The 18,405-nt window shown below is 38.2% G+C and overlaps 1 protein-coding gene across 5 annotated transcripts in view; it reads right to left on the bottom strand.

Moving 5' to 3' along the window:
- Positions 1 to 224: 224 nt before the first annotated feature.
- The window catches only part of LOC126262227 (SUN domain-containing ossification factor), a 288,931-nt gene continuing 270,750 nt past the window's right edge, over positions 225 to 18,405 (bottom strand). For all 5 annotated transcript variants that reach the window (XM_049958676.1, XM_049958678.1, XM_049958679.1 and 2 more), the window contains 6 exons: positions 17,069 to 17,565; positions 8,913 to 9,148; positions 5,735 to 7,282; positions 2,841 to 3,095; positions 1,306 to 1,546; positions 225 to 1,222 (listed from right to left, as the gene is read on the bottom strand). In XM_049958676.1, coding sequence (XP_049814633.1) covers positions 357 to 1,222; positions 1,306 to 1,546; positions 2,841 to 3,095; positions 5,735 to 7,282; positions 8,913 to 9,148; positions 17,069 to 17,565 — 3,643 coding nt within the window. In that variant the 3' untranslated portion in view covers positions 225 to 356. The remainder of the gene's footprint in view (positions 1,223 to 1,305; positions 1,547 to 2,840; positions 3,096 to 5,734; positions 7,283 to 8,912; positions 9,149 to 17,068; positions 17,566 to 18,405) is intronic.

The following is an 18,405-nucleotide window of genomic DNA, read 5'->3' as shown; positions in this document are numbered from 1 at the left end:
CCTTCGGTGTACATGGTTGTTTTGAAAGAGAGGATGAATTCTATTCATGTTGCTTTTGAAAGGCATAAAATTTATTCAATACTATTGGTGCTCCTGTGGTCAGGAATGTCAGTCTATAAACAGTGTGTGATGACTTGTGTTTTCTGATTTTACATAAATATATACATTACAGACATAAATAATACACCAGATAAGACAATGTCTAAAACAGTACAAAAAATAAATAAAAGGATATAAAAGAAAAATATATTGCAATTAGATGTTTTAAATACAATATAAATTGCAACAAAAGTTTCTGGAATGAAATTGCATTTGTTCAGACTTTAATCTCAATTTATTTACATAATTTAAGTAATTCAGTTTTTGAACAGTGACTGTATTCTCCAGCTTCCTATTTTCTTTAAGCCACCAGTCTGCTTCTTGCTACCTTCTTTACGTATTGGATCTACTGTGCTGCTCACATTACTTGTCCTTTCTAATGAATCTGGAGTTGCATGACTACTGCCATCACCATTCTGCACTGTTTGTGTTGATGTCACTGTATGACTAGAACCATTGCCCTTTCTACTACTGTACCACTCCCAGTTGTCAGACTTCAATTTAGCCTGCAATGTCGGACTCTGCTCTGAGCTACGACGACCACTTCTTGCAGCCATTGCAGTCTTCATAAACAAAGGAGCTGACAGATTGCGAATCTTTGGACTCAGACCCTGATGTTTCACTGAACCATTATTGTGTCCTAATACTGGTACAGACTCACTTAGGTTAGCCTTATCATTCACTTGTTTGTTGGAATACAGAACTTCGAGCTGTAATAACCCTCGCCCCCTATTGTGTAAAGATGAATCTGAGGAGTCAGAGTATTGGACTGCAGAACCTGTAGTTTTCAATAGTGATTCTGCACTTGAGTACTGTATATTGTCTGATGATGTGCACTGAACCACATTTGATAACTGCTCTGCTTCAGATTTAAGTTCTTGATGGTCAGATGAATGAAAACCATTTATAATTGATGGATTATTAGCTTCATGAGATTTCTCCTGAAACAGAGGATCACTCTGTGTATCTGTTGGCTTCTGTAGTTCAGTGGTGTAGTCTGATCTTGGCAATGAATCTTTTTTCTTCCGTCTTCTTCGTTTATTCTCCAACCTCAATACACTGCGGACACCTCCATCAACTTCTGATGCCTGATTATCTGGGATGAGTAACTCATAATAGCTACCTGAAATATGAAAATTTATTTAGACAGTTTCTGGAGTATCGGATATTTTCTTTATAATAAAATAATAAACTTTCAACACTTACCTGAAACTAAAGTATCTTCACTTGGACGCCGCTTCTTTAATCTATGTATTTCATGCCCAGTAACTCCTTCAACAGATCTCCTCCTCTTTTCAAATCTATTTAACTTTCTGCTTCTATATCCAATGCTAAATCTTCGTTGATTATCTTCATTCAGCTGTAGATTTGTGTGATTTGCATGATGCTTCAAGTACTGAAGCATTACTGCAAACACCACTATGAAGAAAAGAGGCTGCATCAGGGCCTATAACAAACAAACTCCTTCAAATTACTTTATTCTAGCCAGCATATCTTTGCAATTATACAGTGCACTTTAGGAACTAAGGAACTCTTTTTATTTGTGTTAGTGAGCAGTAATATAAATACAAACTGAGAAAATTTGTGTTTGTAACTTCACTGCCTGCAAGAATAACAACACACTTGCCAATTACTTCAGTAGTGATAAGATGAAATTAGATTTGAATCATGCAGTATTAACTGTAATCACTAATTCACCAACACATTCAATTCAATGTACTTCAACGTTCATTCATAAAGCTAAGTTTAAGGCGCAGGTCACCATTAACAGTGTCCATGACTACATTGCACAACTCTGCAGCATTGACACAAAGTCTGGAGATAAGCTATTTCACAGCACCTGCACCTCTCCCTCTCCTCCACCCCCCCCCCCAACCCCCATTAGGCAAATACTGGTGATTAAAACTTTTTCTGCGACCTGGGACCTACAGTGTCTCGTGCCTCGTTACAGAGAATAACGTTATTACAATTCATTCACAATTTGTTCACACAGTCACCCACATTTCTGTGAAAATTACTTCACAACATGAAGAAGCCTGTAATATGAAACAAACAAAATGTACAACACACAATAATGCACATACCATATAATGAAACACACACATTTTTATAAAAGTGTGTTCAGTCTATTCTGTCAGTGTACAGTACAGCAGCATGTAGCAAATGCAGAACTGTTCCATTACCAGTTTGTTCAAAATTCTGATAACCTTGATCGCAGTAGTGTGTACAATAATGCACCCTCAACTGTCTTACAGGCTCAAGAATTCCAAGAGATTAGAGTACTATTTCCGTAAGTGCAAAATCCTAGCAACCAGGCCCACATCATTATCGACCAGTCTCTTCACATGCCCCAGGAAAAGAAATCCTTTCATGCCACGTCTGGTGACCAAGCTGGCCATGGAACATGACCACTTTGACCAATTCACTATCGTCCAGGCTAAAGGCAATAACTTCATATTGAGTTGCCAGAGACTGTGTGCCTTATATCAAAATACACAGTAGCTGTCCGCAGTATTCCTCACCTACCTCTGAAGGTTCATATCTCTAGTCCTGCTTCATCCTGTAATACAAAAGTACATGGATACTTTGTAACCACTAAAGAAAGAACCAGCTGCAGACTTCAGACTGTGCATGGATGAATGAAGTGACCAACTATTTGCAATGCTTTGTTCTATATACCAGTATATTTGTGCACTGAATGACTTACAATAATTCAAAATTGTACAGAATTATTTACTTACATAACCTGTGGCAGCCCAACTAGTTCTTTCATTAACTATAGTTTCAACTGTTGCTGAAAGGATCGCAAGTTGTTGTTTTAGCTCAACAATCTCTTCTAGTCTTCTTTTCTCTCGTTCTTCTGCTTTACGATTTTGATCCAGAACGACTGACAATGTACGATTGAAAGACTTTTGCATATCCTCCACTTGTTTCTTGTACCTCTTACTAAGTTCTTCGAGGTACTGGCCACTCAGGGACATATTGCGCTCCAGAGCCTGAAATGAATTTTTTTTTTAAATTGTAAGTTGCCTTTCAATTTATACAGCTTGAAACAGTTACGCACAAGCAATATCTTTACACTGAATCCGTGACTCAGGGGATATTTCCAGCCCGTTTTTAACATGGTATACCAACACTCACGTATAAAGTTGGAGATAAAGCAGACAACCTAATTACAGACCTATTTCACTCCTTCCAGTCTTTCCAAAAGTCTTCAAAAAAACTTTTTTATGTAAAAATACTGACTCATTAACCAAGCAGAACTTGTTAACTGCCTCTCAGTTTGGCTTCCCTACAGAATTCTCGACAGAGAAAGCAACACCTGTTGAGGACAAAATTCGTGTTGGCAAACTGAAATGTTATGGAATCTTTGGTGATTGTATAGAGTCTTACAACATAAGGTGTAGGGTATCAGTAACAGACTGTATCACAAGGCTGAAATTAACCTCAGAATGGGGAAACAATTTCTGGAATCCTGCAAGGATTGGCACTGGTTCCACTCTTGTTCCTAACCCAACGACTTTAAAGAGCAGTTCAGAAACTCTAATGTTTTGATGATAAGATGGTGTCCAAACTCAATTTTACTACACACAGTTCAGATCCAAACCAAACAGGCCTCCAATGGGTTCACAGCGAACTGCTTAAAAGCTGAATCTTATGAAGACACATTATGCAATTTGGAACAAGCGAAAGTGACCTGCTAGCACCAAAAGTTGACAATGGCCTTGCATGAAATGAAACACTATGTAAAATTCCTAGGAGTGGATAATAATTTAATATTCAGTCAACACACACAAACTAATCAAGAAGCTCAGCTAAGCACGATTACCTTAGACGCCCCACTCATCGTGTCAAACTATTTTAATTCTTCACTGCCTTACTGTATTATCTTCTAAAAGTAAATAAACTGTGTGTTCAGTAAAAGCAAGCACTAAGAATATTGCAAAAATTATGTAAATGTACATTTTACAGATGCTTTTTTAAGGATCTTTGAATTCTTACACTCCTCCAAATACACCTACACCTTAATCATTTTTGTTGCTGAAAATAAAAATCAGTTTCAGATTGACTATGATTTCACAAGAGAAGACTCATAAATAATATTAATGTAGATTTTTGCCTCTTTGTCTAGGGTTCGAAGTAGTGTTACATACTCTGGTATAAAGGTATTCAAACAAGCTCCTATCAAATAAAGTGAGGAATTTGAAATCCCAATAAGTTCAAAACAAAATCCAGCTCATGAGTCACTCTTTTCATGAAGTATTTTAATATCTATGGTGAACATCTGGTTAGCAACATGGCAAGTAGTAGTGTTCACTGTAAAGCTGCATGAAAAGTAGCAATGTACCATATATGTGACTGTGTTTAAAGATGATTTTATCTAAAGAAAAATTCGCTCAAAAAAGTAAAACTAGGAGACTGCTGCCCAATATTCACATTCATGAAGCAAATACTGCCAAATGAGTCGATAAAATGTGTAGCACTAAATTACTGTTCAGAACTATTAGTATCTTACTCATGGAGAAGAGAGGGTAAATGGATCCTGGGACCTGAGTAACTTTAATTTTCTTTTCATCCCCCCCCCCCCCCCTCTTCCTCCTCTCCCCTCCCCCCAAAGGAAGAAGTAATAGTTTCAAAATCTAACATAGTGCAATGTACTTGCATGTGTCTCCACAGCAAGTATTAATCAATATTTAATGATGTTTGTAATTATTTTCTTTGAAAAATCCCAATGTAATTAAATGAATATTAATATGACTACAGAGGCATCAGCATTTTTCAAAGCAGCAGCTTCTAATTTTCTCAATTGACTATAGCTGACTTAAGTATGAATAGCATTAAACAGCATAGGATTAGTTTATTGTTAATACAGTGTACAGCTTAAGATTTTATAATCAGTTTGTCTTCTGTTAAAGTGTGCCTCGAGTGCTTTCACACCCCTCACAGTTTCTCCTCCATGGAATCCATAACTGATAAATTAATTAACGAACAGGGTGCAGGGCAATGCATTTAAAACCAAGAGTCTCGTTCATAATGGTTTAGTGTTTCCATGTGAAGAACAGTTTAAAAGCAGTGACATTTAAAAATTAAATGATAAATGTGAACTCATCTGAATTAGCTACACAAAATGTCAATTACAAGACATGCAACACACTCATTACAATAATGAGTTTGTAATGTAATAGTCATTGCACCTAAACACAAGTAATCTCAATTCAGAAACAAATCAGTTTCATCTTGGTTCAAGTGGCATTATCTCTACACATAATACTTTAACAATAATAGGATGTTGCCCCTCATCTCCGTTCAACTTCTCTAGTTTGTAACAGTGGAAATAACTACATAAACATTTTAAATACGTGTGGTGTTGGGAGACGCTGGTGCTCTATTTATTCATAATGCTGTTAATGGCAATTGTGAAACCCGTGAAAAGCAGATTTTCAAATGTAATGACCTTTGAACTTTTTAACGTTTAAGTATAAATAGCAGAAGATAGGAAGTCAACAGCCATGAAGCTCAGTTATTATAATGCACGAATTATTCAGCGAGAGAGCGAGCGAGCGAGCGAGCGAGCGAGCGAAAGCGCAAGCATTCTGTCAATAACAGAATCCTGAAATCATTTGAAGACATTTACCTTGATCTTGTTTGCAAGCCTGACAAAAACTGATTCTTTCTGGACTTGCTGTGTCGGTAAACTCGGTGGTGCCATAGTTGTAGCTACAGCTGGAGCAGTGCTGGTGTCAACAACTCGCTCCAGGTCCTTCAATTCATTAAGCAAGCTGTCCAGTGAAAGATTATCTTGCACTGGTTCCTCTGCTGTAACTGGCATGGTGACACTCTCTTCCAACACCAGGCCAAAATCTTCTACTTGTGATGTACTCGAGTCTACTAACTGTTCCTTAGTTTCAACAGCCTTTGTCTGAGCACTTCCATTTGCACTGTCTATTGCTTGTATCACTGAAGATGCTTGTAACACTGTATCTGGTGCAGGTGGCAGCTCTGTAACTACAGTTTCTGAACTGGGCAGTACTTTACTAGCTGTGAGAAGAGAAGGTGCTACATCTTCCTCATCAACCCTCTCCAGTGTTTTAGTTGGCTTAATTTGTGCAGCAACTGATGAGTCAATATGAGATACTGTTACAGGCACAACATGAGAGTCTATGTTCTCTGCAGTGCTACTAATATTACAGGGATCGGTACTTAAACTAGTAGTCATTGTACATGTTGGAACAGGTTTCAGGACGTTTTCCAAATTATCTTCCACGATGTGAGATTCTGTGTCTTCTTTTTCTGTACTTTCCAAAACAGGACTAGCATTCAGTTCTTCACTAACATTTAAGGCCACTCGTTTTTCAAATACTGCTAACATATTACACAGAGCTGCTATATATTTTGGGGGGAACAGTGCCATAATGTAGCCTCCTGGATCCACTTGCCTAATGCCAAACATTTTTCCAGGTTTAAGAGGGAATGGAGCCCCCAACTTGCGACTTGGGAAATCTAATCCATATGGAGCACACAACTTTGAGTCCCTGATGGTGTCCGAAACGAAAGGCGATTCTATTAGTGCATGCAGATTCTCTTCTTCACAACTAAGTAACTTAAATACATCACCATACAGTGAATCACTACAGTTGTCACACACAACAATATGCCTAGGACTCCTACAAGGTTCTGCACTGGGGACTTGCGAATGAAAACTTTCTGTTGTGTTGCTCTGAATGTCTGTATTATTTCGAGAGTCTCCACTTTTCCCTAATGCTTCTGCTGCTTTTGTGACAATACTTAATATTGCATAACGAGCATTATCAAATATGGTTGATGGTTCTCCTTTACCAATATCAAGTGGTTCATCATCATCTTCAACATCATCATCATCATCTATATTTTCATCTGGTTCTAAAACTTGATCCACTGTTTTCAAAACTTCGAACTCGCTAGTTCCGTATGCACGAAACAGTGACACTGGGCAGAAATGTTCTGAGCCATAATGGGAGTGAAATTCTACTTTTATAAATTTTCCAAACAAGTGGGGATGTAAGTTAAAGCTCTGGATTGTTCTTTCATCTTCTGCAACAAAATTGCCTACATTTTGCCAGTCTCTAGTTGGAAACCTGTCACTAACATACACAGAGAACTCTCGTGGTGGTGATGAAAATAATTCGAAGTTGGCAATCTCAATCTGAAACAAAGGTGAAGTAGTAGTTAATAATTTTGAGGACCCATAATCAATTTACAAATACTATTTTTTAAAGTTAAAACAGATACTGGGTGGTTATAATTTAAGTACAGCTACTCATGGAGGTCCAGTGTGGTCTGCATCATCATATGGCAGCATAAATTCGAAGCTATACAAATGCATTAATGCAAAATCTATTAATGTTGCAATTTTTTTTCAAATTGTGGTCACCAGGTGCAAATCTGGCACTGTACAGGATCTTCACAATGTCCCTGGTGCACATTTTGAACAAATTGTGTAAGTAGTAGTTAATAGTAAAATCAACATTATGCCTTTCTTACTTGTGTAATCTTTTCTGCCCACATCCCTTTCCTAACCATTAAAATGGAAACATTTCTATACATTTTTTCCTTGCATTCATAGTGCCAGATTTGCACTTGGTGGTCAAAATTGGAAGCAATATTTTTCCAGCATAAATTGGTTCTGCATTAATACATTAGAATATCTATCTAGTTTTGTTCGCGTAAGATAATTACAGCACACACTACACCTCAGAGTGACACTTTGATCATAACAATCTTTTATTAGTTATCATAACTTTATAAATCTACAACCATAATTAATTACTTCAACACTAACAGATAAATGAGGCTATAAAGAAATATACTATCAGAGAGGTGTCACAACCATATTTGATGTCTGTGTGTCAAAAATTTCAGATATTTTGCTGTAGCTACCTATAAACTTGACAAAAGAATGGTAGTTTTCTATTTTTACATTAATTTTGAAGTTGTTTTGATTAAAATTTAAAGTAATTTAGTTCAATATAAAGTAATTGGAGAGAGAAAGAAATCTACCTACTAAGTGGTAGCAGGAGAACAAACACAGAAAAGGTATTACAGTTAACAAGATTTCAGAGTCAAGGGCTCCCTCTCTTGACAGAAAGATTGAAGCGGAAGGAAAAGGACTTGTGAGATTTAGGAAAATGGGTAGAGTTTGGGGAAGTTGGACAGAAACCCGGGTCAAGGAAGATTTGGCAGAAGGGATGAGAAAGAACTACCTCTCCAGTCCTTTTCCTTCACCTCTCTTTCTTCGCCTTCAACCTTTCTGCCAGAGGAGAGAGAGACACTGGATCCAAAAGTTTGCAAACTGTATTATGTGTATTCTCCTACCACTGCCTGGATAATAGATTTCTTTATCTATTCAATTACCCTATATTTTAAAACACTGATTTTTTCATTGATATTAGTTCAATATCAGAGTGATAACAACAGCAGTTTTACAGGGAAATTCTTGGTAGCAACACACAAAAAAACTCTCTCTCTCTCTCTCTCTCTCTCTCTCTCTCTCCCCCCCCCCCCCCCCCAAATCAATAGCACACGTACAGAGTGTGTGTGTGTGTGTGTGTGTGTGTGTGTGTGTGTGTGTGTGTGTGTGTGTGTGTGTGTGTGAGAGAGAGAGAGAGAGAGAGAGAGAGAGAGAGAGAGAGAGAGAGAGACATCAAGCTAGTGGGTAAGCCTGTTTTGCATTATTTTGTGTTTCTATGCTCCACACATTGACCCACTGTAGGTGAGTTGTTGCCTTTCCCTTATTTCACGCAATGCAACCTAAGATTTAATACTTTCAAGCTCACCTTTTTTGCCTGTATAGCTTCACACAATTCAACCACAAACCAAATTCGACTGGTGCAAGTGTTCAGAAGGTACTCATCTCGAGATGGAGATAATACTGAACTGGCACTTGTAGCTTCAGGATTAGCTGCAACTATTTTTGCACCACAGTCTGGAGATGCGTAATTTTTTGAATGCAGTTTAGAACTTCCAGCTGGCCGACTCTGGGTGACAGGAGGAGATGTTGCATTATTCTGATCTACAATGAAGAGAAATTTATGTAATAAATCATTATCTATTACACCAATTGTCATTATTTTGCTAAAGTTTGATGACATTCATAATGGGTAGGACAAACAGATGAGTTCAAAAAGAAACATTTTTAAATAATTTTATTTTGTTGCATATAATAAGCTTTATAGCAGGGGAGTTCTCTATCATTATGCAACACAACTCTGGATAAAAGAGGTGGTTAAAGTCCTTTGTATCAGCACACTTGCCATGTTCTTAGCTTGGTCTGATTAGAATAATTAATACAGAACAAAAAAATTGTAGCCTACACCTATGATATCACTTGGCAGCAGCCAAGGGCTTCCCGTCACATTCAGTATTACAACACGCTTATCACCATTCAACTTACCATAGACGAAACTGTCTGCGCTCACTACAGTGCACATTTTACTTTGGTGTCATTCTCGTTTCAGAAACACACTAATTAAAAATGTAGCCATAGTATTTTTTTTTCACTTTTCTTCTTTCTCATCAATAGTGAGTGTGATTGTATAGTTGCTTCATCTAGCACTCCCTTGTAATGCATCGGGACCTAGACGATTGGACACAGTAGTAAGGCTACACCAGCACACAGTACTGAACACGGTAATAAGCGTATGTAATTGCTTTTCTGGTGACAAGGCAACTAACTGGTTTTAGCAATCAATTGGTCAGTCAATTCTTTTTGTCAGTTTTTCCAATAAAATGACATAATCAAATGAAACTAGTCTCCGTGGGTATGTCAGATATACGCAGGTTTCATTCTGCAGGTTTGAGTGGTTTCACTCGTGTGAGACAACTAACTGACAAGTCTCTGACTATTATGTCATTTATATGAACCTTTTCACTCAGTCTCCATGTTTGAGTTAGTTTACATACTTTGTCATTTATACACATACCATAACTTGAGTTCACATGTTATTTGTCTGTAAGTAAGTTATTTTATTTCACAGAGAAGTAAATAAAAAGTACTTCTAAAATGAAATATTTTCAAAATTTCTGTGTTTATTTCTTAATTGCATTCTTCTCATACTTCTGGTGCTAAATGTACAGTTTTGGTTAGTATTAAACAGTTAATAACTGGTGGTACATTATGAATTTACTTTGTTTAACTTTATAAGAGCTCTTCCTGTTGTTTTGTGTCCATCACCGATGTATTCTCTCTCTCTCTCTCTCTCTCTCTCTCTCTCTCTCTCTCTCTCTCTCTCTCTCTCTCTCAATTATTTGTAATTTGTTAATTTTCTTTGCATTTCTTTAATACAGTTTCAGCATGTGACTCAGCCTTGCGTATACTGTATAATGCATTGAATTAACGCTGAGGATCACTATTTATCAAGCCATATGGGTTCTTTCATTCCCACACCATTGCGTGCTTCAGTATTTTGATCCAGGCACAAAGTCCACCATCAAATAGAGTGCTATTCATAAATATGGATGAAAAACTGAACTAAAAGTTACTTATTAGCACTTAACAAAAAGCAAATATTGGAACAACAACAGTGACAACAGATGTTAAAAGTGCAGTCAATACTAATGATTTATCTGTGTCAAAACAGTCAAATGTTTCCATTCAGAAATGAATCTGCTGGGTATCAGGCGACTGTGTCTACTGTTTTCATTCGATTGCTCCCAGAGACTGGTTTCACTCAGAATTACAACTGACACAATCAGTTCATTCAATTTCTCCCTTATACTGCACTCAAAACAATGAACGAATAATTCAACCCACAACCAAATGAACCTATTGTTTTTCAACAACCAACTGATTGAATTCTTTTCATTCTGTATTTCCCTTCACTACCTTTATCTGGTAATTTTCAATATTTTATTCCAGAACCGCCCTTAATCTCATGTAGTCCACATGGAGTCAAATTCAGTAAATTTTACCTAGAATCATTCAGTTGAATACCAGAACAAATATTCAGTAATGGATTATATAAGCTTACTGAGACACTGAACTTGGGCCACAAAAATTAAACCACATAAAAAATATTTTCTTTGATAATGGTTACGCTTCTGATGGATATTGAAAAGCCATTATATAGAGCACTCTTAAGCAGAATACTGATTAACAGAATAAAAAGTTTGTATTCTTAACAATGTCACAGCCACAAAATTGCAACTCTACCTGTGAGTGGCAAAATTCATGTAGGTAGTGCAAACTATGGAGCAAAAGTGGATAGAATATGAGATGTTTGTGCCTGTGCTACCACAGGAAATCTAATTTAGCAAAACATGCACTGGAAATGGGACTCAACTGTTTACACACACTAGATAACACTAGGAAACAGTGTCTTAACTTTTTTAAATTAGATATTTCAAGCCTCAGGTCATAGCATCTATAAAGATGGAGGGTGGTGAGTACAGTTTGGGATCCAGCCATCATAAGAATTCAAGCAGACACGTGGCCTTACGTGGGATGGACAACCACTGATGACACACCCAGTTGCATGGCTTTATAACTACGAGACCGTCACCAACATAGAAGTCTGTTAACGGTAATGCTTGATTCAAAACCTTATAGAAAATTAACTGGAAGCTCAGACAAATTTGATTAAATTATGTTGTACGTATCAAAAGGCAAATTCACTTGAGAAAAATATAAAATTAGAGAGAGGCAGAATGCCAGGCCAACAACTGATACCTTCAGGTGGTGAAATTCCAGTACCACCATATACACATTTTAAAGTGAACAGAACTACTCCTATATTTTGGAGCTATCAGGTCCTTCCTCTGGAAGAAAGAGTGTTTAGATTGTGAAAATTTAGAAACAGGGCGGGAGGCAGCTGATGAGGAGAACCCACCGATTATTACAATTTTTTCTCTTTTTTTTTACTTTTTTTAATTATTACACGATGTGCAGGAAGGAATCAAACTTTCTATTCAGATTATTAATGTGAACTGCATTCACAGTACACACAGATATATTAACTACAAAACTAGGAAACAAAACTAATCACATGTAAAAAATGAAAGCTAGACCTTTCACTGCTTATCTATACTTATCTCTATCTCAATGCTGATAAGCAGACAGAAATACCTGCCAACAAAATTGTTCACAGTACTGGGACAATTGTTGCGAAATGAACACTCGATAACATTGCTGCATTCAAAAACAGACGTGCATTAATAGAAAAATATCAACATACATGTCGATTTGCTGTTGCTGCTACTGGACACAAAAATTAAAGTATTATCCCTAATAACATGAACTACTTACAGCAGCTTTGCATGAACCCTAAACAGTGGTAATTTGTCCCTTGAACAATAAAAACAAAAAAGAAAAAATTAAACCAGATATTTCTCAAGTTCCCACAATATTAATGTAGGAGTAGATTCAAGTATTGGTCAGATTTACCAAAACCCATGTGACATCACATCAATATTAATGTCATAGCAATTATAATCACTTTGTAAATTGTGTGGCTGAATAGGCATGAACAGTTTGCTACCACCTCTAAAGCAACGAAGGTAGTGTGGTCAGTATAGCATCATGTTACGATGGAGTGGACAATTAGCAAGATGAAGCTTCTCCTACGTTTGACATTAAACAGTACCAAAATATCACTTTCAAGAATACCTGTGGATCATGTTTTTACTTCTGCAACAGTAGATCTACAGTGCCATTTTAGTAAGGCTACAACAAAATCACTCAGAAACAATCACAAAAAGATTCCTAAAAGGGTAATGAGGGTATCTGAAGAGAAAGTCTGAAGAATGAAACAAGAAAACCCCTGTTTATTCTGACTAATCTTAATACCTAAATGATCATGATGGCAGATAGCTCTATTACAACATACAGCCTGTCATATCCGAGAATGACAGAATATTATATTAAATGGATTTATAATGTAACTGGATAGAGAGAAGATCTATTCACAAAGCAGCAGCAGAAAATATACATGTAAAAGTTAAGGAACTTTGCAAGCTTTCAGAGCCAGCAACTTTCTTCTGGCAGAAGGGTTGACAAGGTTTAGGAAATGGGGCGTGTTTGGAAAAGTAGTCCAGAACCCTGGGGCAGAGATTGAGAAGAGAACAGAAGGAAACACTGATTGTTGGAGACTGCATTGTTTGAGATTTGAAAACAGGGTTACTTAGAGGTGGATGACTTAATACTGACAAAACACCATGGGGGTAGTTATTAACTCCTGTTATTAAGAGCATAAATCTATGAGCAATGTATGTGATAAACGTACAGTGGAGAAAAATAGACAGGTCAGAAAATAAAACATACTGGAAACTAAAAGAGACTAAAGAAAGGAACAGCTACTGAGAAGAAATGCTGAGACAAAAGAAATTAGCATGAATTAAGGCCAGTTGGATAGCAAGACCAAGGACATTGTGTAATGACAGTTCCCACCTTAAGTGAGAGGCTATTGTATGGGAGAAGAATCCAGATAGCAGATGTGGTGAAACAGGCACCAAGGTCATGACTGTCATGCTGTAGAGCATGCTCTCCAACAGGATATTGTCTGTTGCCAATGTACGCCCTTTGTCTATGTCCATTCATCTTGACTGATAATTCGGTGGTAGTCAAGCCAAGTAAAGGCCAAAAATTGTTTGCATAACAACCGGGTCATGCCAAGTGTCATTTCATTTCACAGGTGTGTCTCCCCTTGATAGTGTACGATTTGCCACTTACAGGGTGATATAGATGGTGGAAATAGAGTGCACAGTGCAAGTCTTACAGTTGGGATGGTCACAGGGATGGGAACCATATGGGTGGAGGAGGAGTATAGGATCTGATCAGGATATTGCGGACATTTGGGGGTGACGAAAAGCTATTTGTGGTGCAGTGGGCAAAAAGTTGGGCAGAATGGACGTCATTTCAGGGCATTATTTTAAGAAATCATACCCTTGTCAAAGTAGCTGACTGATAAATTCAACACCAGGATAAAACTTGGTACAGGTGAACTCCTGAGATGTTTTTGTGGAGGGCTCAGGAGTACCAGGATTGGATGTGACAGCCCAGCAAATCTGCTTTTGAACTAGGCTGCTGTGGTAAATATGTCTAGTGAAGGCTGAGGTGAAAGCGGCATACTCCTGTAAAGAGTCCACATCTGAGTTAATACATTCACCTCTAATGCCAAGGTTGAAGGGAGGAAACATTCGACATGTAAAGGATGCCAACTGTCAAAATGTAAGTGCTGTTGTTTGTTAGTAGTTTTAATGTGAACTGAAGTGTTGTTGACCCTTGGTGAGAGAATAGGACATATGAAATCTAATTGGGTGAATGTATTTAGAGGTTTCAAAATTTTGAACAGGTTAGCCTTACTATGGGACCATATGTGAAAAATGTCTTAAGTGTATCAGAAGGCTTATGGACTCCAAGAACCACCCCTCCAAGTGACCCATGAAAAGGTTGGCTTAAGAAGGAGGCTTCCTTTCCTACAGCCTTACTTTTGATCTGTTTGTTTGTCTATCCCTCAAAGGTAAAGTATGGCTGGGAAGTGTAAAGTTCATGGAGGTGAGCATGAAGGATGTCTTAGCTTTGGGAATTAGGTGGGCACTTTTTGAGAAATGGTCAGCAGCAGAAACCCCATGTACACTATGGGCATGAGGGATGTTGGTATAGTGAGAGGTGGCAAAATGGGAACAAGCAAGGTGGAGTGGGACAGGCGCACATTTCAGACTACTCTGCCAATCTTCTGCCAGGAGGAGGAGGAGCCATTGAGGGGGGAGGGGGGATGCCTTGTTAGGGGAAGGAGACCAGACAGCGAGGTCATCGGTCTCATCTGATTAGGGAAAGACGGGGGAAGGAAGTAGGCCGTACCCTTTCAAAGGAACCATTCTGACATTTGCCTGGGGCGATTTAGAGAAATCACAGAACACCTAAATCAGGATGGCCAGACGCTGGATTGAACCGTCGTCATCCTGAAAGCGAGTCTAGTGTGCTAGCCAATGTGCCACCTTGCTCGGTAGGAGTCACTGGCTCTGAAAGCTTGCAAATATTCCAAATCTTTAAGTGTATCTACTTAGTGGCATTGTATTTTCACAAATTTAAAACTGATTATTTTTGTTGGTATACAAAATGGATGGTAAGACAAGATGTTTTAATAGTGTAAACTTCAGCTCTGTAAACAATTATTTAAGATGGTCAGAACAGATTAGACTTACTTTCATTCCAAATGATCTGTGATGAGCTGGTCCTCCAGGGTGTAGGACATGTCAGATAAACAATAATACATGACAAATATTTACAACTAAAACAAATAAGCCAATGTACCTTCCACATGTCCCAAGTGGAATGATAGTCTTTTTTGTTGCAAACACTGCACTGACTTGATTATAGCACAGGTGTGCAGCCAATGGCCCCTGGGCCAGATCCAGACTGGTGATTGGTTTCGTTCTGGCCCACAGAAGAATTTCATGGGAGAGTGAACAAGGCACTGCAGAATTTTGCAACAATTTTTTTTAAAATAGCTATTGTAAAATGTCATTAAGTAAAGAAATAATGTTCACTATGCAGAAGTAAATATTTTAAGATGGGGTGAACATAAAATGAATGTACTCTTAAAAATGTGTATTTTGAGGCATGGAGTTTCTGGAAAGGGGTGCCATTCATATTGGTGCACTACATCATAAACATTAACATCACGCACGCTACTGTATCAATTCTCTGCACTAAGTGCACTGCCGTTGCGTCCCGTGACGAGGTGGCCTGCAAGCTTAAACAATTATGTGGATCAGGCCCAAGAGTCACCAGTGGTTGCCTATACATTAATTGGAGAGTGTGAAGGTACATGTTACATGTGCTACATGTGTAACACTGAAGCAAGGAGTTAGTGGAGGCAGTATGAAAGAAAGCTACAGCATTTGAAATGCAAATGACATAATTTTACTAACAAATCTGTAAATGTATTAATCTAGTTGAACATTGGCAAAAATTCAAAATAGCTCTTCGCATAACTTAAGTTCAAAAAATAAGATGATTTCTGCATTTTTTATTTACTTTATCAGAGCAGTTTCCTTCAGCCTTTGATATTTTTAGGTTGCTGACATTGAGATAAGAAACAGGCATCAACACATTTTACCTAAAATACCTTCATCTGGGAGCAACACTGCTTTCATTGTTTTCATCTGCAAATGAGCTAATGCGAAGAATAAGCAAATAAGTGGATATGGCGGAACGTTAATCACATCAAGACCAAAATGATTTGCAATTAGAATGCCAAAGAGAAAGACTAAAGATTACAGTAGAGTTTGTATTGAAAACTGATTACTATATTCAAAATTAAACTTCCCACGAGTCTGAAGTACAAAATTTGTAATCAATGTGTACAAACATTTCTAACCTACAACAATGACATGTCTTTCTTGGAACAACAACCACCCATGAATTAAAACTGCTCGGTAAAAAATTTTAATCAGGAAGAAAGAAGGTGAGTGTTTCAGAGACTTATGGAAGAAATAATCTCATGATTAATCAGAAAAACTGGCAGAAGATAGGCTAAAAACTTAGTCTGTCAGATTTATTGTTGTAAATAAAGCAAGCAATGATCTTAAGGGAAAACTGGTAGCCATCAGGAGCTGTGGATGTATTTAGCTGAAAACATAAGGTTGGACAGGAGTCTGGGAAAGGGCATTGCCTAGCCACTCAACTGCAGCCACTCGACAAGAAGCCAATCAGGAGCAATGTAACTGGTATGCTAGAACAGGATAAAACAAGAACAGCAGCTACTTCATGTCTGACGTGTGCCATGTCATCTACAGGCTCACATCCAAAACCAAATAATTCATTATAAACCAATGTACAGTTTGTGCCATTAACATGTATTTAATTCATCTCTATGCTATCCATTATACATTTTGCTGCACACAATCTATCACATTCCTTGCTTGCATACCATAAGATACTGAAGACCAAACCAATGCAGCATTGAAAGATTACAAAATTTGATGTCTTTACCTCTCTTTTTCTGCTCATCTTCTGCAAGATGTTTTAGCCTCCACTCGCTAAAGGATGGTATGTCCTCTGGTAGTGAGTGTTCAGTCTCTGCCTTGCTGGGGTCAGGTGGACCTTGATCCTCTGTAGTCCTGGATGCTTGCACTTCTTCAAGACTGTCATTGACAAAAGGTCCAGAGTCTTCCTTTGCAGCAGCCTGTGGTGGTGGCTGAGAAGCTTGCCCCTGCGGCCTCTGCTCCACCACTTTTGGTTCTGCCCGCACTACATACTTCTGGTGCTGTTTATCTTCCTCAGTTTCTGTAAGATTGGTGACATCTGCCGACAGAGTGGGTGTTGTCACCTCAGAGGCAGCAGGGCTGTCAGCTGCAGACTTGCCGACGGTGAGGTTGTCAGTACGAGACGGCTCATCAGGTGCATCCACAGAGCCCGCCCGCTGCTGGAGCTCAGCTGCCGCCGAGTCGACGAGCGTAAACACTACAGCTTGACTAGTCTCCGACAATCTGTGAAGCAAAGCACTAAGTCAAGTCGGGTCATCACTGTGTATTGAAGGAGCTCGCCACATGCGTATCTGGGAGTAAGAATTACGTGACAATTCTGACATGTCACTGTCAGTTCTGCCTTTTGACATAGATAGTCACAATATCTAACCCTCTTACCTGTACCTACAAATGGATGGGAACACCTTAATAATGTGAAGTTAATGTGAGTTACCTGTAACTTTGAAAAGGTGTACAAAATGTTCATTCGGCACCACCTGCTGGCAGTGATGAGACTGATCTCTCTGCATTTTAAGTCTGACTGACAACCAAAGTGATCCCTTTACCAACACACTAACTAGTGCCGAGGAAGAAATTTTAGGAACACTCCACAACAAGTTCGCTTGTTATTCCTGACAGTGTTAATTGAGCACTGATAAAAACCCCACATTACATCCGTCTAAGGTAGGCTACATCAAAACACTCAGCAACCAGTTGCATAAAAGAAATTTCACTTCCTCAACCGCTTCCAAGCTTTAGTTCCCTTCTCCTGAAGGTTGTAACTATCGCATTATGAAACTAATTAAGGGAAGAAAATTTCTCTTGTGCAACTGGTTGCTGATTATTTCGATACATACAACTACAGTTGCTGAAGATGGACAAAATACTAGTCCGTCCAAGATACTAACTCCAATTCTCTGGCTAGAAACTACCACGTTAAAATTGTTCTGTTTCACTATAAAGCGACAACCAATTACATCCTCTTCACTGGCGTAATGTATTAGAAATGAGTATAAAGATAATGTAGCTTTATGCCTCCAATACCTGGTATTCTTGCCTGAAATCATACCAGTTATCTCACAA

This window comes from Schistocerca nitens, chromosome 6 (genome assembly GCF_023898315.1).
Source record: "Schistocerca nitens isolate TAMUIC-IGC-003100 chromosome 6, iqSchNite1.1, whole genome shotgun sequence".
Taxonomy (NCBI): Eukaryota; Metazoa; Arthropoda; class Insecta; order Orthoptera; family Acrididae; genus Schistocerca; species Schistocerca nitens.
The sequence above is the reverse complement of the archived record's forward strand: the minus strand, read 5'-3'. Positions and strand labels throughout refer to the sequence as shown.